This window comes from Calliphora vicina, chromosome 2 (genome assembly GCF_958450345.1).
Source record: "Calliphora vicina chromosome 2, idCalVici1.1, whole genome shotgun sequence".
Lineage (NCBI taxonomy): Eukaryota > Metazoa > Arthropoda > Insecta > Diptera > Calliphoridae > Calliphora > Calliphora vicina.
Genome location: NC_088781.1, coordinates 135,879,497 through 135,900,530, shown reverse-complemented (window position 1 = coordinate 135,900,530; position 21,034 = coordinate 135,879,497). Strand labels below are relative to the sequence as shown.

Genomic DNA, 21,034 nt, shown 5'->3' with positions numbered 1-21,034 from the left:
AGGAAGATGGGGACTATACAAAATATGTTTTCATTTTAACATAACTTTTTTATAGATTAATTTAATTTTTAATGGAAAGTTTTGGCAAACAAGGAAATGTGTATGAAATTTTGTGTTTTATAAAAGAATTTTTAGGAAGCTGTAGCTCAGTTCTTGTTCTGTTCTAGTTCTGTTCTAGTTCTGTTCTAGTTCTGTTCTAGTTCTGTTCTAGTTCTGTTCTAGTTCTGTTCTAGTTCTGTTCTAGTTCTGTTCTAGTTCTGTTCTAGTTCTGTTCTAGTTCTGTTCTAGTTCTGTTCTAGTTCTGTTCTAGTTCTGTTCTAGTTCTGTTCTAGTTCTGTTCTAGTTCTGTTCTAGTTCTGTTCTAGTTCTGTTCTAGTTCTGTTCTAGTTCTGTTCTAGTTCTGTTCTAGTTCTGTTCTAGTTCTGTTCTAGTTCTGTTCTAGTTCTGTTCTAGTTCTGTTCTAGTTCTGTTCTAGTTCTGTTCTAGTTCTGTTCTAGTTCTGTTCTAGTTCTGTTCTAGTTCTGTTCTAGTTCTGTTCTAGTTCTGTTCTAGTTCTGTTCTAGTTCTGTTCTAGTTCTGTTCTAGTTCTGTTCTAGTTCTGTTCTAGTTCTGTTCTAGTTCTGTTCTAGTTCTGTTCTAGTTCTGTTCTAGTTCTGTTCTAGTTCTGTTCTAGTTCTGTTCTAGTTCTAGTTCTGTTCTAGTTCTAGTTCTGTTCTAGTTCTGTTCTAGTTCTGTTCTAGTTCTGTTCTAGTTCTGTTCTAGTTCTGTTCTAGTTCTGTTCTAGTTCTGTTCTAGTTCTGTTCTAGTTCTGTTCTAGTTCTGTTCTAGTTCTGTTCTAGTTCTGTTCTAGTTCTGTTCTAGTTCTGTTCTAGTTCTGTTCTAGTTCTGTTCTAGTTCTGTTCTAGTTCTGTTCTAGTTCTGTTCTAGTTCTGTTCTAGTTCTGTTCTAGTTCTGTTCTAGTTCTGTTCTAGTTCTGTTCTAGTTCTGTTCTAGTTCTGTTCTAGTTCTGTTCTAGTTCTGTTCTAGTTCTGTTCTAGTTCTGTTCTAGTTCTGTTCTAGTTCTGTTCTAGTTCTGTTCTAGTTCTGTTCTAGTTCTGTTCTAGTTCTGTTCTAGTTCTGTTCTAGTTCTGTTCTAGTTCTGTTCTAGTTCTGTTCTAGTTCTGTTCTAGTTCTGTTCTAGTTCTGTTCTAGTTCTGTTCTAGTTCTGTTCTAGTTCTGTTCTAGTTCTGTTCTAGTTCTGTTCTAGTTCTGTTCTAGTTCTGTTCTAGTTCTGTTCTAGTTCTGTTCTAGTTCTGTTCTAGTTCTGTTCTAGTTCTGTTCTAGTTCTGTTCTAGTTCTGTTCTAGTTCTGTTCTAGTTCTGTTCTAGTTCTGTTCTAGTTCTGTTCTAGTTCTGTTCTAGTTCTGTTCTAGTTCTGTTCTAGTTCTGTTCTAGTTCTGTTCTAGTTCTGTTCTAGTTCTGTTCTAGTTCTGTTCTAGTTCTGTTCTAGTTCTGTTCTAGTTCTGTTCTAGTTCTGTTCTAGTTCTGTTCTAGTTCTGTTCTGTTCTAGTTCTGTTCTAGTTCTGTTCTAGTTCTGTTCTAGTTCTGTTCTAGTTCTGTTCTGTTCTAGTTCTAGTTCTAGATCTGTTCTAGTTCTGTTCTAGTTCTGTTCTAGTTCTGTTCTAGTTCTGTTCTAGTTCTGTTCTAGTTCTGTTCTAGTTCTGTTCTAGTTCTGTTCTAGTTCTGTTCTAGTTCTGTTCTAGTTCTGTTCTAGTTCTGTTCTAGTTCTGTTCTAGTTCTGTTCTAGTTCTGTTCTAGTTCTGTTCTAGTTCTGTTCTAGTTCTGTTCTAGTTCTGTTCTAGTTCTGTTCTAGTTCTGTTCTAGTTCTGTTCTAGTTCTGTTCTAGTTCTGTTCTAGTTCTGTTCTAGTTCTGTTCTAGTTCTGTTCTAGTTCTGTTCTAGTTCTGTTCTAGTTCTGTTCTAGTTCTGTTCTAGTTCTGTTCTAGTTCTGTTCTAGTTCTGTTCTAGTTCTGTTCTAGTTCTGTTCTAGTTCTGTTCTAGTTCTGTTCTAGTTCTGTTCTAGTTCTGTTCTAGTTCTGTTCTAGTTCTGTTCTAGTTCTGTTCTAGTTCTGTTCTAGTTCTGTTCTAGTTCTGTTCTAGTTCTGTTCTAGTTCTGTTCTAGTTCTGTTCTAGTTCTGTTCTAGTTCTGTTCTAGTTCTGTGCTGGTTCTGTTCTAGAAAAAGTATTCGTCGCTTTCTTAATAAATTTTGATGAGTATTTTTTATGGCAAACTGGCGTCTGAGAAATGGTCATATTTTTATTATCATGACATTTATGGTTTGGTATAGTTTTAAATTTTTAAGAGGTGCTATAAATGTGGCTGTTGATTAATGTTGTCAATGCGTTTTAATGACATTTTAACAAAGTCATTATGATATTTTTTGTTTTAAAAAAGAAAATATCAATAGTGAAAATTTAGTGTGTAACAAGGTGACAACTTTATGTGATAACTTTTTAAACATTTTCTTGTTCGATGAAAACGACAGCTTTTTAATCAATTTTAAAAATCTCATTATTTTATACAAATAAACTTAAATATTATGAAATAGATATTTATTATTTCGGCATCACAAAGTCTTTAAATTCTATTTATATCTAACAAAGCATTACAATTGATTTTTAAATACTCTTCGCATGTTGAAATTTCCATTTTAATTTTTCTGTGACACTCTATAAAATCTTACTAACCGGCCGTCTGTCGTTATGTCTGCCAAGCTGTTTGGTTGCCTGGCTGGCTGTTGGTTTTTTATAAATAAATTTTAATTGCAAAAACGTGCACTTTATTAACACCATTTAAAAATGTACAGAAAATAAAACCATTGAAAGATGCCAAGATATTTTGTTGCATGAATGGCTACAGTTTGTGGCAACATGTAAATAAGTAGGTTACACAATATTTATGACAATAGTTTAACTAAAAAATTAAATTAAAAATAAATTTATAAAAAAAAAAATACGAAAAAGGCTTTTTAGCGGTACAATTGTCCTACAGTCAATTTCTTTAGTTTTTTTTTTTAAAATAAACTAAAAATAGTTTAATTGATTCCGGCATGATTTGAAAATTTAACTTTAATACACCATAAGGTAAATGCAATGACCAAAAAAGTCTGAAACTAGTTTGTACATTAAACATTAAAAGCTAGTTTGGCATATGGCTTCTAATTTTTTCGTTTAAAAAACGTTTCTATTGTTATTTTGCCTTAAATGAAAATGATGATGAGGTGATTTTTTTGCATCTGCATGCAAATCATAATAATTGTTGTCTATTTCTATTTCTTAATAAATTGAATATCAATTTCAAGGAAATCACAAAAATAAACGATCGTGATTTTGCTAAATTGTATAGACCAGACTGAGCAGCAAATGATATTGATCTGTGACAGTTTAAATTGATGGTAAATGACTTTGGGGTCATTTTAAAAACGTTATAAAAATATATTACACTAGGAAAAAAGTAGTTGAATATTCACATATAAATAATGGATTTTAAAAAGAATTATTTACTATAAAACTAATAAAAAATATGAAAAACTAATTGAAATAAGAACTGAACTAGAACAGAACTAGAACAGAACTAGAACAGAACTAGAACAGAACTAGAACAGAACTAGAACAGAACTAGAACAGAACTAGAACAGAACTAGAACAGAACTAGAACAGAACTAGAACAGAACTAGAACAGAACTAGAACAGAACTAGAACAGAACTAGAACAGAACTAGAACAGAACTAGAACAGAACTAGAACAGAACTAGAACAGAACTAGAACAGAACTAGAACAGAACTAGAACAGAACTAGAACAGAACTAGAACAGAACTAGAACAGAACTAGAACAGAACTAGAACTAGAACAGAACTAGAACAGAACTAGAACAGAACTAGAACAGAACTAGAACAGAACTAGAACAGAACTAGAACAGAACTAGAACAGAACTAGAACTAGAACTAGAACAGAACTAGAACAGAACTAGAACAGAACTAGAACAGAACTAGAACAGAACAGAACTAGAACAGAACTAGAACAGAACTAGAACAGAACTAGAACAGAACTAGAACAGAACTAGAACAGAACTAGAACAGAACTAGAACAGAACTAGAACAGAACTAGAACAGAACTAGAACAGAACTAGAACAGAACTAGAACAGAACTAGAACAGAACTAGAACAGAACTAGAACAGAACTAGAACAGAACTAGAACAGAACTAGAACAGAACTAGAACAGAACTAGAACAGAACTAGAACAGAACTAGAACAGAACTAGAACAGAACTAGAACAGAACTAGAACAGAACTAGAACAGAACTAGAACAGAACTAGAACAGAACTAGAACAGAACTAGAACAGAACTAGAACAGAACTAGAACAGAACTAGAACAGAACTAGAACAGAACTAGAACAGAACTAGAACAGAACTAGAACAGAACTAGAACAGAACTAGAACAGAACTAGAACAGAACTAGAACAGAACTAGAACAGAACTAGAACAGAACTAGAACAGAACTAGAACAGAACTAGAACAGAACTAGAACAGAACTAGAACAGAACTAGAACAGAACTAGAACAGAACTAGAACAGAACTAGAACAGAACTAGAACAGAACTAGAACAGAACTAGAACAGAACTAGAACAGAACTAGAACAGAACTAGAACAGAACTAGAACAGAACTAGAACAGAACTAGAACAGAACTAGAACAGAACTAGAACAGAACTAGAACAGAACTAGAACAGAACTAGAACAGAACTAGAACAGAACTAGAACAGAACTAGAACAGAACTAGAACAGAACTAGAACAGAACTAGAACAGAACTAGAACAGAACTAGAACAGAACTAGAACAGAACTAGAACAGAACTAGAACAGAACTAGAACAGAACTAGAACAGAACTAGACCAGAACTAGAACAGAACTAGAACAGAACTAGAACAGAACTAGAACAGAACTAGAACAGAACTAGAACAGAACTAGAACTTAACTAGAACCTGAACTAGATCCTGAACTGCAACTAAAACCTAAGCTAGAACCTGAACTAGAACTTAACTAGATCCTGAACTGGAACCTGAATTAGATCCTGAACCTTAGCTAGAGCCTGAACTGGAACCTGAGCTAGAACCTGAACTAGAACCTGAACTAGAACCTGAACTAGAACTTAACTGGAACCTGAACTAGAACCTGAAGTAGATCCTGAGCCAGAACCTGAGCTAGAACCTGAACTAGAACCTAAACTAGAACCTGAAATAAAACCTGAGCTAGAATTGAACTGTTTCTGTATGTAAGTATTAAATTACTGTATTTCATTTAATATCAAATTTATTGCCTTATATCTGTATTTTTCCTTTAATTTACTTTTATTTTCCCTTTGCCTTTATAATAAATATTTAAAGCCACTAACATTTCAATAAATTTTTCGATTTTCCAACAAAAGCCCCAAAAAATCCCATACAATCCTCTAGTCGTATCTTAATGAAAATATTTGTATTTCCCTGCTCCACATTGTTTTTCCTTGCTGTGTTATTTTTCGCATTGTTTCTAAAATTTATAGAGATTTTTGTTTTGTATTTATTTGTAATGGAAAAATGAAAAAAAAACACAAAAACAGAAATTGCTATTTTCGAAATTTAACTTGTCATTCACAGTTACACATATGTACGTATGACAACATCATAGCGTAAAAATCCTTTCTACTAATACATTTGTATAACATTTTAAACATTGTCAAAAAATAGAGAGAAAAAAAGAGAGAGATATTGGTAAGAAAACAACAAAACGTAATAACAATAGTAAGAGATGGAGTTGAAGTTGGAAAAGCCAGCAACAAACAACATTTTCAGCTAAAGCTTTAATTACAAATGAAAATCCCCGGAAATGTAGGTATGAAAGAATGAGTCACATGGATATGTCACGGTGACAATAGAGAAATCCTTTTGGAAAATACATACTAACAAAAAGTATATGTTGGGGAGTGTGTTTGAGTGTGTGTACAAGGATATAGACAATAAACAAAATACAAAAATAACGATACACCAGCTTTTACTTAAACTTGTATAAGTTTATACATACAGATACGTACGAGTATGTGTAGGGTTAAATAAATATGTGTAAGTTTGTATGAGTAAAAGAAAATTGTAATGTTTTGAGTTCAGTTGTTTTTATTTAACCTATCTGTGTCTCTTTTTTTATATTTGGATGTGTATTTGTAGCTGTTGTCTGTGTAATAGTTGCCAGTAGTTTCGTTTGGAGAGTCTTTCAAATGTGAAAATGTGTTTCAGTGTTTTTGTCGGTTTAATATGTTTTTGATATCGTCTGTTCAAACACATACACACTGTCATAAAAACCCAGCAAACATTTGCAACATAACAAAAACCATTTAAATGTTATTATTTCTTAATTAAGCTTAGCTGAATTGCAGTTAATTGTTAAAACTTTAAATAAATTATAGAATTTTTAAGTTGTTTTTTAATTTAAGCCAATATTAATTGAATTCAGCTATGCAATTGTTCAGTTACACAATTTTATTGATTTTAATCAACGTTGACTTCCGATTATATGATATAAATGGCTTAAAACTGAATTCAGCTGAGCTGAATTAATTTAAAATTGTTTAAATCATATATAAAATCCAATATAAATGGTTTTATATCAATTCAGCTAAGCTGAATTAGGTATAAATTAGCAAAATAGTACAATATTAAGTTATATACTATATAAAATGGTTTTGAGTTGAATTCAGCTAGCTGAATTGCATTAAAATTGTTTAAATCATATAAAAAATCATCTCCAGCTGGTATTTTTGCAATTCAGCTTAGCTGAATTAGATTTAGTTTAGCTGAATATTATTAAGCTTGAATACTTTTAAATAACTTTGATGAAATATTTTAAATTATGAATTTTCAGCTTAAGCGAAATAATAATATTGAATTCAGCCTAGCTGAATTAATTTTAAAATATAAGAAACTATTAAAAATGTCATAGAATAAAATTTTAGAGCAATTCAGCCTAGCTGAATTAAGTCTAAATTGGTTAAATATGTTAGAATCATCAATTCAGCCTAGCTGAATTAGATTTAGTTAAGCTTAATATTTTTAAGCTTCAATAATTCATAAAATAAAACTTTAGCGCAATTCAGCCCAGCTGAATTACTTCTAAATTGATTAAATATGTTAGAATTTAGTAAATTTTTGATAAAATGAAACTGTAAATTGAATTCAGCTAGCTGAATTGCATTAAAATTGTTTAAATCATATAAAAAATCATCATCAGCTGGTATTTTTGCAATTCAGCCTTAGCTGAATTAGTTTTAAAATATAAGAAACTATTAAAAATTTCATAAAATAAAACTTTTGCACAATTCAGCCAAGCTGAAAGGGTTTTAAATTGAATTCTAGCTAGCTGAATTGCATTAAAATTGTTTAGATCATATACAAAATCATCATCAGCAAGTATTTTCGCAATTCAGCCTTGAATTAGATTTAGTTTAGCTGAATGTTATTAAGCTTCAATAATTTCAAATAAGTTTGATGAAATATTTTAAAATATATATTTTCAGCTTAAGTGATATAATAATAAGAATATTGAATTCAGCCCAGCTGAATTAGTTTTAAAATATAAGAAACTATTAAAAATGTCATAAAATAAAACTTTAGCGCAATTCAGCCTAGCTGAATTAGGGCTAAAGTGGTTAAATATGTTAGAATATAGTAAATTTTTAATAAAATGAAACTTTAAATTGAATTCAGCTAGCTGAATTGCATTAAAATTGTTTAGATCATATACAAAATCATCATCAGCAAGTATTTTCGCAATTCAGCCTGGCTGAATTAGATTTAGTTTAGCTGAATGTTATTAAGCTTCAATAATTTTATATAAGCTTGATGAAATATTTTAAAATATGAGTTTTAAGCTTAAGTGAAATAAAAATATTGAATTCAGCTTAGCTGAATTAGTTTTAAAATATTAGAAACTCTTAAAAATGTTATAAAATAAAACTTTAGCGCAATTCAGCCCTGCTGAATTAGTTCTAAATTGGTTAAGTATGTTAGAATTTAGTAAATTTTTAATAAAATGAAACTTTAGCGCAATTCAGCTAAGCTGAATTAGATTTAATGTGACAAAATAGGTTGATATTTAGTAAAATTTAAACATTAGTACTATTCAGCTAAGCTGAATTAGGTTTAATACGGCTCAGCAATGTGAAACATATAAAATAAAAATAAGTTTTCTATATTTGTCTTAATAAATGATCAAAACTTCAAATTCAGCTGAATAGCAGTATAATTCCAAAATAATTGAAAGGAAGCTGTAAATAACAATAAAACTTAAATGAATCAGCAAAATAACATTTAGCTTTACATTTTCCATTTGATGCATACAGAAAATCTTAATTAAATTTAAAATTTTGTAAAAGTTACTTTCAAAATTTAAGGAAATATTAGCTGGGTTACAGTTTTAGCTCAAAGCCTTTTTACTGTTGTACAGGTTTCATACATGTTTTTACCTATGACACGTGTAAGTTGCATAAGTTGTTGTTGTTGCTGTTGTTGTGTCTAAGTATAAATAAACTATATGTTAAAATTTGTTGTAAATACTATGTAGCATGTAGAATGATTATTATTTGGTTATAAAGTTTTTAAACGAGGGCGTGTATTTTCCATATTGCCAAACGTTTGTGGCAGCCACAGCAACAGCAACAACTAAAACTACAGAGTCAACAGTTTGTTTATGAAATGTATATTTAATTGAAAATGTTACAGGAATATACATTTAATTGTGGCATCATCGTTTTCCATTTAACAAATGGAAATAAATACAAAACATATAAATTTAAATGTTAGCTAAGTGAGAGATAGAGAGAGAGAAACAGGAAGGAGGAAATTAAAAGCCAAATGACAGGTTATTATTTTTAAGTTTTCCATTATAATACAATACAATACATATTGAACATATTTAGACAGCAGATAAAATTTTGTTTATATTTAAATAATTAAATATCAATTATATAAACTAAATTGTCATTTAGCTTAGCCGGTATAATATTTAGCTTAAATTATGGATTTTTTGGCCAAGCAAATAATAATTACATGCAGTTAAGCTTTATTATTTTAAAGGGTAGACCAAAATTTAAGCCAGATTTAACCTTCCAGCATGTGTTCTGTAAAGTTTAGCAAGGGATGGTTCAATAATCGAGGTTGTCGTGGTTTTTTGCTTATATCTTAGCTATTTGTGGGCCGATTTTCTCGATTTTAAATAGCAGCTGAACTGGGACTATAGTGGATATATTGATGTATGAATCATTTATGTAAATTATTTGGGGCCTACGGAAAGTTGATTTCAACATACAGACAGGCAGAATATTTATACGAAAATGAAAAATGTAGAAATTACAAAGGGAACGGTATAAAAATAGAAGTTTTTTATTGACTTTAATCAAATATTTAAAGCCATTTTATTTATTTAATTGAATTGTTTTGCTTAATTGTAAAAAAACTGAATTTTTGCTTAAATAAATTTGTTTTAAAACTTTAAACCGCCGTCACTGGCACCTGTATTTCATTACGCTACCAATACCAAATGGAAAACCAATTTTCCTTATTTATCCTTTACACAGCAGCAATAACACACACACACAAAAAAAACCCATCATAAAATATTTCCGTTGGCAAGATTTATGTTTGAAACCTTTTGCATTTTATTGGAAACCAACAAAAATTATAAATACTTACTGCAACCGAAAAAACAGAAAAATAAAAGCAGCATTAAAAGCCTGCAGCATTTGCCATTGTTCAGTTATAAATAATACCACCCAGAAAACTCTAACCAAACTATTTCCGTTTCCGTTGAATGCATAAGTGAGTGCATTTAAGAATAATTACCAACCAGTGCATAATTTATGCATACTTAACGGAAGAAAAAGAGAGTGAGAAAGAGAGAGAGAAAACGTACAAGAGTAAGGTTAAGGGTAAGAGGAAATGGAGACTTTTGGAAACAATTGTTAGGTATTAACAAAATTGATTGAGACCTTTTGCAATGGAGTTTTTAGAATTTCGGTGACATTTTTACAATTTTTGCCAAAAGTTTGCTGACTTTGTGTAACCTTTCCCTCTCTGTCGCTCTGTAGGCTTCCAGCCTTGCTCTTGTTTAACTTTAATAACAAATGACTAACGATTAACAATTGTTTGGGGAATTATTTCGTTTTTTTTTCTTTCTTTTTTGGAGGCACAAGTAAAACTCGCTCAATGAGTTTTGTGAGTTCATATCATTTGTATAAGTAGTTAAACGGCTTAATTCGCTCTAAAAGTTACTTGCAAACAAAGTCGTCAAGTATAGCTGCAAAACATGATGACTGCCAACCAAAAAAAAAAAGTTGTGGCTTACAAATGTGCGGTTAATTTTGTGAAAATTTATAACAGTCTGAAAAATATTTTCCCATTTTTTTTATTTGTTCTACAAAAGAAAGGGAGTAAATAGCTGCTTTACGGCTTTATAAAAGCAAATATTTAATTGACAATTTATGTTTTTTATTTAAAAAAAAAATAAACTACAAATGTTGCCTTATTAAACAAATAAATCACTAAAGCTGCTTATAACTAGCGGCATGATAAAAGAAATGTTACAATTACTTAGAATTTGATGTAATTCAGCTAGAGAAATAGGTTACTAGACAACATTTTTTTTTTAAAGAGTCATAATCATAAAGGAATTTTTCTTGTAAAAAATAATGAGCTGCATTTTGTTGCGAATTTGAATTCAGTAAAAATAAATCTGAATTTAAATTTATTAATTTGAATATGAATTTATTAATAATACAGTTGAACATGATAAATATAACCATATAAGGGCACCACTACGTGATAAAAGACCAACAAAAAAGACACGTGGCTCCCAGTTTTGCTCAAAGTCATGCACTTTTTTTATGGGCCCCCAATGATTTGGGGCCTTAGTGTCATTTTTTCAAAAAAGTGATCATTTTCTCAGGCTCATATCTTGCAAACAGTTCAGAATTTTGATTTACTCTCTGAGGCAATGTTGTAGCCCTTGTCATAAAGAACAAAAATTGTGAACATATAAAACCAAAAAAACTTCATCTTCAAGATCAAAATCACAAAAAACTTAAAAAAATTCGATTTTTTTTAAATTTTTTCTCCTGTTTAGGTCCATAGGTAGCAAACCGTTCAAAATTCAAGGTTATATTTCCGTTTAAAAACAAGTTTAAACACTAAGTAAAAGTGCAAAAACATTTTTCTTTTAAAATTTCAATAATTTATGTTTTTGAATGATTTTTGGAAGTGGGCCTTATATGGGAGCTATGACCAATTATGGACCGATCACCATGAAATTAGGTCGTGTGATTTATATCTATATTAAAGTTAATTATGTTGAATTTTGTGTGTCTACCACCATTTTTAAGCGATTTATGCATGTTAAAGTGATTTTCGGAAGCGGTTCTCTATGGGAGCTATGACTAATTATGGACCGATCGTAACAAAATTTTGTGACATGAATTTTGTATATATAAAACTTATTTGGAGCGGAATTTGTGGACATACATATATAAATTAAGCATTTATGACCTATAAAGTCCAATTTCGGAAGGACATTTGTATGGGGACTAGGTGAAATAATGGACTGATTTCAGCCAGTTTCGATAGGCGTGGTCCTGGGGCCGAAAAAATAATATGTACCAAATTTCATCGAAATATCTTCAAAATTGCGACCTGTACTCTGCGCACAAGGTTTACATGGACAGCCAGACGGACGGACGGACATCGTTTAATCGACTCAGAAAGTGATTCAAAGTCGATCGGTATATTTGGGGTCGTGGTGTCATTTTTGCCAAAAAGTGATCATTTTCTCAGGCTCATATATTGCAAATAGTTAGGAATTTTGATTTACTTTCTGAGGCAAAGTTATAGCCCTTGTCATAAAGAACAAAAATTGTGAACAAATAAAAACAAAAAAACTTCATCTTATTGAACAAAATCGCAAAAAACCTTTAAAAAATTCGATTTTTTTTAAATTTTTTCTCCTGTTTAGGTCCATAGGTAGCAAACCGTTCAAAATTCAAGGTTATATTTCCGTTTAAAAACAAGTTTAAACACTAAGTAAAAGAGCAAAAACATTTTTCTTTTAAAATTTCAATAATTTATATTTTTGAGTGATTTTCGGAAGTGGGTCTTATATGGGAGCTATGACCAATTATGGACCGATCACCATGAAATTAGGTCGTGTGATTTATGTCTATATTAAAGTTAACTATGTTGAATTTTGTGAGTATACCAACATTTTTAAGCGATTTATGCACGTTAAAGTGATTTTCGGAAGCGGGTCTATATGGGAGCTATGACTAATTATGGACCGATCGTAACAAAATTTGGTGACATGAATTTTGTATATATAAAACTTATTTGGAGCGGAATTTGTGGACATACATATATAAATTAAGCATTTATGACCTATAAAGTCCAATTTCGGAAGGACATTTGTATGAGGGCTAGGTGATATAATGGACCGATTTCAGCCAGTTTCAATAGGCTTGGTCCTGGGGCCGAAAAAATAATATGTACCAAATTTGATCGAAACATCTTTAAAATTGCGATCTGTACTCTGCGCACAAGGTTTACATGGACAGCCAGACGGAGGGACGGACATCGTTTAATCGACTCAGAAAGTGATTCTAAGTTGATCGGTATACTTTACATATTATATATCAAGGTGTTGGAAATTATGTCCTCTTTTCAAAAATGTAAAAAAATTTTAAGAATTAAAAAATTTATAGAAGACTTTTTTCAAAAATATGGGAATAAACAATTATAGCTGATTTTTTTTGGAAAATTTTAATTTTTAAAATGCAATAAAAGTTTTGTTTATGAATCGTTTTTAATGAAATTTTACACTTATATAGAAACGTTTAATCCAAATCCAAAAATATCCAAATCCAAAGATATTTGTGAATTGTTAATGACAATCCCACAATTCCCAAAAAACTTTCCAAAAATCCCAAAATTAAGATTTTTTAGATTTTTTGATTTATTGAAGGCATTAAGCACTGGGCTATGAAATCCCTTTGCACAATATTGAAGAACATATTGGGACACACAAAAAAGGTCTTAATTTTTTGAAAGCAGCTATGCGATTTGAGATAATGTTGTCTTAAGTTGAAATTTATATAAAAAAATAGGTCTACTTCGGAAGGCTCTGGACCACGGAATAATACGAATTTTGATATTACTTTGCTTTTATAATATTTCCCGAAATGTTGTCTTTCAGAAAAATATAAATACACTATTTATATTTTTCTTATTTTCTGTATAATTTAAAATTAATGTAAGTACTTTTTTGAAAAAAAAAAAATGGCGAAAAAACGACTTTTTTATTCTTTTTAAATTTTAATGCCCATAACTTTTGACTCAGTAGAGGTTTTTAAACAATTCTTTCCTACTATTATTACTACATGTCTTGTTAATTCAAAAATTATATTTCAAGAAAATCGGGTAAGAATTGGATCCGTTATTAGCAAAAAACCAGACGAAGGTAGGTAAATAAAATAAAATTTTACTTTTCAAATGCGAATAACTCGCAAACTATAAGAGATAATATATGGCTAAAGTAATGTTTTTTTGTAGATCTCGTCTAGTAGATTCTATATATATAAAAATCTTTCAAATCGCAAATCTTTCGGATCGCAAACAAAAATTTGGCATCATTTTTAATTTTTTATATACCCGAGGTGCATTTTGGGGCACTGTGGCTCGGCCCCCCTTGGTGTTATAAGCCCAAATTCAAAACTTAATGTTATCAATACCTCCTTTATCGTCATGGGAAATTTTATTAAATTCGTTTAGAAGTTACAGATTTATTTCTACTTTTTTTCAGATCCCCCCCCCCACTGGGTATAAAAATAACTTTTTTAAATTTTTTATTTCTTTTAAATTTTTTTTTTTTTTTGTAAATTATTGAAAAAAATTTGTGACAAAATAATTTTTTTTGATGAAAAAAAAATTCGAGAAAAAAATATTTTTTCCCGATTTTGACCCATTATAGGTCCGTACGTTATATACTCCTTTGTAAAGGAAATATCTATCGTTAGATTCTATCCATATTGTCTATATTAATGAGTTAGTAATCCAGATATAGATAAAAAATAGAGGTTATCCTGGATTTTTCCTTATATCTCAGCCATTTGTGGGCCGATTTTCGCGACTTTAAATAGCAACCGAACCGGGTCTATAGTGGATATATTGGTGTATCAATCATGTAAGGAGTGAGATCGAAAAATTCTTAACATACATATATGTTTATAAAAAAGAAACCACTAAACTTACAGCTTTAATTTTTTTTTTATTTGATTGAAATTATTATTACAATTTACAAAAAAAATTATTTTTATAGTTTTAATCACTAGTGATGAAATTTTGAACCTTTTTCGGAAACCCTTCCATTAACGTTTTTATAGTGCTTTCTGTCACTTTGCTCGAACATGTAGTCCATCTCCGTTTAAAATCTACCACACTTTTGGACACCTTTTTTGTACTCTTCAATTCTCTTTTAACAAGAGCCCAATATCTCTCCACTGGCCTTAGCTCCGGGCAGTTTGGAGGATTTGCATCTCTTGGTACAAATACCACATTATTGTTCTTGTACCACTCAAGGGCTTGTTTGCCATAGTGACAGGATGCCAAGTCAGGCCAAAAATAAGTGGACACATTATGAAGTCTTATGAATGGAAGCAGCCTTTTTTGTAAACATTCCTTGATGTAAATTTCGGTATTTATAGAGCCCGTTGTAACAAATGAGTGGCTTCTTTTGCCGCAACTGCATATTGCTTGCCATACCAAGAACTTTCTGGGAAATTTTGTCTGCTTTTGGGTCCTAAACTTTTCTTCAACATTCCCTCGAACATCAGCAACATAAAATTTTTGACCTGGAAGTTGCGAAAAATCTGCCAGAACATACGTTTCGTCATCCATTATGCAGCAAGAATATTTTTTTATAAAACTTGACTTCAATTTCCGTGCTCTGTTTTTGGCCTCTAAATTTTTAGTAGCGTTCCTGTCAGGAACTTTTTGAGCCTTGTATGTTTTTAAACCTGCATTAGCTTTAACTTTTCGTACCAAATAGTCCGAGCACTGAGCTAACCGGGCTGCTTTCCTACCGGATGTGTTGGGAGCTCTTTTGAAAATGCGTTCTATTTTTTTGGCTTTAGAAACATCATGTGGACCATTCCTTCTACCTGAACCAGGTTTTCTATCAACTGACAAGTTCTCCCGGTACTGTTTAATAACATTGGAAACAGTTTGACGGCAGACCTTTGTATGCTTGGCCAACTTTTTGTAAGACCAAGTTGGGTTTTGTTGAAAATATTTAATAATTTCAGTACGCACTTTTTTCTGGTCACTCATTTTAATCAGATTAACAAAAAAATTAATATAATTGACATTACACATAATAACTGACATGTTTTTCAAAGGTAACTTGATCAAAAAAAAATTCAAATAATACTTGGGTTAAAAAATGTAATGAAAAACGTGTGTTAAGAATTTTTCGATCTCACTCCTTATGTAATTTATTTGGGGTCTACGGAAAGTTGATTTCAACATACAGACGGGCATGGCTATATTGACTCTGCTATCTTTAATGATCCCGAATATATATATTTTGTGTGTTCACAAATGAAAAATGTAGAAATTACATCTTAAAGGTTATAAAAAGGGTTTGGCATTTTCCAAAATCTAAAAATTTATTTAATAAAATTTAAGCATTTTTTTTATTTGCCTTAATTTAACTAGAAATTATGAAAATAAAATTAAAAACTTTTTCTCTTCCATTATTACGTGTTACCGTTTTATTTCTGCTTAAATTTCAACACATTTGTTTTTGCGTTTTAATACTGTTCGCAAAAAAACAAAAAACAAAATGTCATCGACTGACACGTTTTCGTTTTGTTCGCACACGTAGCAGAAATTTTGTGAAAATTTTTTCTACTTAACTACGTTAAAAGTGTAAGGCACGTAGTCTTAACAAGAAATGCTGAAAAGCTTCAAAATAAAGCTGAAAAGTAAGCTTAACTTTATTTAAATAGTATAACAATGTTAAGCGACAAAATTGGAAGAAAACAATTGGTATTTAAAGCAGAGAGAGGCATAAAGAGAACATAATAGATTAATACTTAAATTGTGATAGTATTTTTGAGGTATAATTAACATATTTGTTATTCAATAATGTTATTGAATATACGTTGAAATTCATGTTGTTTACTTGTGAATAAGTCAATCGAGTTTGCCCCTGGTGGCTATGAGTGGCGACCACTGATCTTAAGACTGTAATGCTTGGTAGTTTTAATCCGTCTGTCATGATTTATACATGTATGTATGTTGAAATCACCTTTCCGTATCCCCCAAATAACTTACATGCATGATTCATACATCAATATATTCGCAATAGACCCGGTTCGATTACTATTTAAAATCGAGAAAATCGGCCCACAAATGGCTGAGATATAAGGAAAAAACCAGGACGCCCTCGATTTTTTACCTATTTTTGACCTATATCTGGATTACTAAGTCATTAATATAGACAATATGGATATCAAATGATAGATATTTCCAAGAACTTTGCGAATATAATGCCATAGTAACTCGGACCTACAATGGGTCAAAATCGGGAAAAATATTTTTTAAACCGAATTTTTTTTTCATAAAAAAAACATTTTTATTATAAAATTTTTTGCACTAATAAATTAAAAAAAATAAATTTAAAAAATTTTTTAAAAAAAAATATTTGATAAAAATATTAAAAAAAAATTTTTAAAAAAAAATATTTTGCATAAAATTTTTTCACTAAAAAATTTAAAAAAAAATTAATATTACATGAAAAATAAAAAAAAAAATTTTTTTTAAATTTTTATTTTAAAGTAAAATATGCTAAAGGGTATATAACGTTCTACACAGCCGAATATAGCTCTCTTACTTGTTTTTTTTTATATACATAAAAACGTTGATAATTTTCATTGTTAAAATGTTCTTCATATATAACTGCGAAAAAAAAACCAAAAGTTTTTCACCCAAAAAACATTTTTCATATTTTCTTTCAACAAGCAAATAATCAAGCCATGCTATTTTATATGCAAAACCTAAACCTTAACTATTTTTATGAACCTAAAAAAAACTAGTAAATACTCGTCGTACTTTGTTCATTGTACCAAGAATATATAAAGTTTATTCTTTAGTGTTTTGCTTCACTTCCTTAGGCATTTTATTGTGTAACACACAACAACTATGTGTGGCAGTGAATTGTATTATTATTTTTGACAATGAACTTGAGCCTTTTTTTTGGGCAAAATATAAATAAACATTCTTATATATGAAGAAGTATAAAATATATATATTATTTTCTAAGTAAACATGGCCAAACCTTGAATTTAGTTACTTTTTTATTCTCTTTATTAAAAAAAAGGAAAAAAAAACAAAATAATATTTAGAAAATAGGAAATACTCCTAATTTTAGACTGATACTGCAGTATATTTTGCTACGTGTTTAAATAGTTTTCGATTATGTCTACGTAGTATTATTTGGGCATCACGTAGCAGACTAGTCTAGTCTAATGCTGCTGCTGCTCTCTAAAATGAAACAGCCCAAAACTTGCTTACTAAGCATATTTTTGCAAGATAAGATTTACTAATTTAAAATTGTGAAAAATACAGTTAAATGTTTATAAAGGAAATAAAGATAATATTTAAAATTAATTAAATTTAAAGACAAATGCAACCAAATTCACGAATTGTTGCTACATATATGGTCAGTAAAGTGTTAATAAAAACAATTAAGGGAGCCTTATTCGGCTGTGCCGAATCTTATATACCCTTCACCAAATTCTACACTTTAAAATAAAAATGTTTAATATGAGGTCAACAGTTTCTTTTTTTAATTTTCATTGCAAAATTTTTAATTCAAATTTTTTTTTTAATTTTTATTAAAAAATTTTATGGCAAAATTTTCATTTCAAATTTATTTTCAAATTTTTTTTTTAAATTTTTAATGAAAAAATTAGATTGAAACTTTTTTTGGTGAAAAAAAAATTCGGGTTAAAAAAATATTTTTCCCGAGTTTGACCAATTGTAGATCCGACTTACTATGGCCTTATATATATACGTCGTTGCAAATGACTTTGAAATAACTATCATTAGCTATCCATATTGTCTATAGTAATGACTTAGTAATCCAGATATAGTTCATAAATAGGTCGAAAATCGAGATTGTCCTGGGTTTTTCCTTATAGATCAGCCATTTTTGTGACGGTTTTCACGATTTTAAATAGTAACCGAACCGGATCTATAGCGTTTATATTGATGTATGAATCATGTATGTGAGTTATTTGTGGGATACGAAAAGTTGATTTCAGCAATATCGTCACCGCTATCTATAACGATCCTGAATATATACACTTTGTGGGGTCGGAAATGATAAAATTGTTTTACCAACAAGTAAGAGAGCTATATTCGGCTGTGCCGAATCTTATATACCCTTCACCAAATTATACTTAAAAATATTTTTTTTTTAAATATTTTTATTTAAACAAAATCCAAATTTTTTTTAAAGTTTTAAAATTTTTTTTTCCAAATTGTTTTTTAATTTTTTTTAAAAATTTTTTTTTTTAAATTTCTTTAATTAATTTTTTTGGAAAAAGAATTTATGACAAAAAAAAATTTTTGATGAAAAAAAAATTCGGGTTAAAAAATATTTTTTTCCGATTTTTACCCATTGTATGTCCAACTTACTATGGTCTTATATACGTCGTTGCAAAGGTCTTTGAAATATCTATCATTAGATATCCATATTGTCTATATTAATGACTTAGTAATCCAGATATAGGTAAAAAAATAGGTCAAAAATCGAGGTTGTCCTATTGTTTTCCTTATATCTCAGCCATTTGTGGACCGATTTTCTCGATTTTAAATAGCGACCGAGGCGGAAGAATTTCGGAGATATTGATGTATGAATCGTGTATGTAAGTTATTTGGGGGCTTCGGAAAGTTGATTTCAACACACAGACGGACAGACGGACAGACGGACATGGCTATATCGATTCCGCTATCTATAACGATCCAGAATATATATACTTTATGGGGTCGCAAATGAAAAATGTGGAAATTACAAACGGAATGACAAACTTATATATACCCTTGTCACTCATGGTGAAGGGTATAAAAATAGTGTTCTGTTCGGTCAATTTAATCTACTTACCGAGAGCATTATTCGCGGTGTGTTGCATAAATTTTAGTTCACTGCTTCAGTAATCAATGAACCTACACCAGTATGAATACGAAACGCAAGATCTGTCGAAAATATCGTTGCTGTTCACGAGTGTGTGCAGGAGAATCGGAAGTAGTAGATTTCGCGTCGCTCCTAAGAACTAAGAGCACACCACACCTTGCCGAATTTTGCATCGTGATCTGAATGAATGGGTACGTCAGCTAACTAAATTTTCGAATTTGGGACGATACCAATCCCCATGAGATCCAAGAGCATCAAATGCTTTAGATATTGGGCGGATTTGGTATGGATTTTAGGCTGGCGGCATCATCAGTCAGCTACAAGAACTCTGCCTTTCGCAGACCACAAATTTTTCATCGTGACTTGGGCTTGCACTCGCACAAAATTCAACGATCATTTGCTTAATGGTCCCTGGAGCACTTGGAAACTGACCTTAATTTTCATCAAAAAATCATATTCAGCGATAATGATTAAATGGGTACGTCAACTAACAAAATTTTCGAATTTTGGACGTTACCAATCCACAAGAGATACAAGAGCGTCAAATGCATCCCGGAAAAGTTACTGTTTGGTGTGGATTTTAGGCTGGTGGCTTCATCAGTCGCTCACAATCATTGGCAAATTTTGCATTGTGACTTGGGCATGCATTTGTACAAAAATCAACTGAGTCAGAAGCTGTAGGTAAACGACCATAGACAACGACGTGTATTTGCTGAATGGGCCCTGGAGCCCTTGGAAACTGACCCTTATTTTCCTTCAAAAAATCATTTTCAGCGATGAGGTTCATTTCTGAGTTTCGAATTTGGGACGATATTAATCCACATGAGATCCAAGAGAGCCAAATTCATACTCAATATTTAGAGTGGATTTCAGGCTGGTGGCATCATTAGTCGCTCACAAAAACTCGGTCTTCCACAAACCACAACTTGGAAGTTTTTGCCTCATGACATGGGTTTGCACTCGTACAAAATTCAACTGACGCAGGAGCTGAAGGTAAACGACCATAGACAACGACATGTGTTCAATGAGTAGGCCCTGGAGCAGTTCAAAACTGACCTCAAGTTTCCTCCAAAAACATCTTCAGTGATAAGACCGATTTTTTAAATAAAATTTTCGAATTTAGGACGATTCCAATCCACTTCAGATCCAAGAGCGTCAAATGTATCTTTGGAGTGGATTTTAGGCTGATGGCGTCATGAGTCGCTCACAAGAACTCGGTCTTTCGCAGACCACAACTTGGAATATTTTGCATCATGGCATGGGTTTGCACTCGTACATAATTCAACTGAACCAGAAGCTGAAGGTAAACGACCATAGACAACGACTTGTGTTTTTTTCATAAAAAATATTATTTACAGCAATAATGAATGAGTGGTCAAACAAAATTATCGAATTTGGGATGATTCCAAACCACATGAGATCCAAGAGCGCCAAGTTCATCCCGAAAAAGTCACTGTTTGGAGTGGTTTTTAGGCTGGTGGCGTCATCAGTTGCTCACAAGAACTCGTCCTTTCACAAACCTCAACTTGGCCTCATGTGTTTGCTGAATGGGTCCTGGAACACTTCGAAACTGATCCTATTTTTCATTAAAAAATACCAATCCACATGAGATCCTAGAACGTCAAATGCATCCCGAAAAGTCACGGTTTGATGTAGATCGGTCGATATTCCTTTGAGAACGACATTGGCCAGGCAATCATCATGAACGGTTAGCGCTTTAGATCTATGATTAAA

General features: G+C 31.0%; 2 protein-coding genes across 2 annotated transcripts in view; both read right to left on the bottom strand.

Annotated features, from left to right (window-relative positions):
* Positions 1-21,034, bottom strand: part of LOC135952210 (protein CNPPD1) — a 526,375-nt gene that overhangs the window by 323,567 nt on the left and 181,774 nt on the right. The gene's annotated exons all lie outside the window — the stretch shown is intronic.
* LOC135950897 (probable serine/threonine-protein kinase pkgA) overlaps positions 8,485-21,034 on the bottom strand; it is a 101,753-nt gene continuing 89,203 nt past the window's right edge. Inside the window, exon 3 of the mRNA XM_065500421.1 lies at positions 8,485-8,577. Coding sequence (XP_065356493.1) covers positions 8,485-8,577 — 93 coding nt within the window. The remainder of the gene's footprint in view (positions 8,578-21,034) is intronic.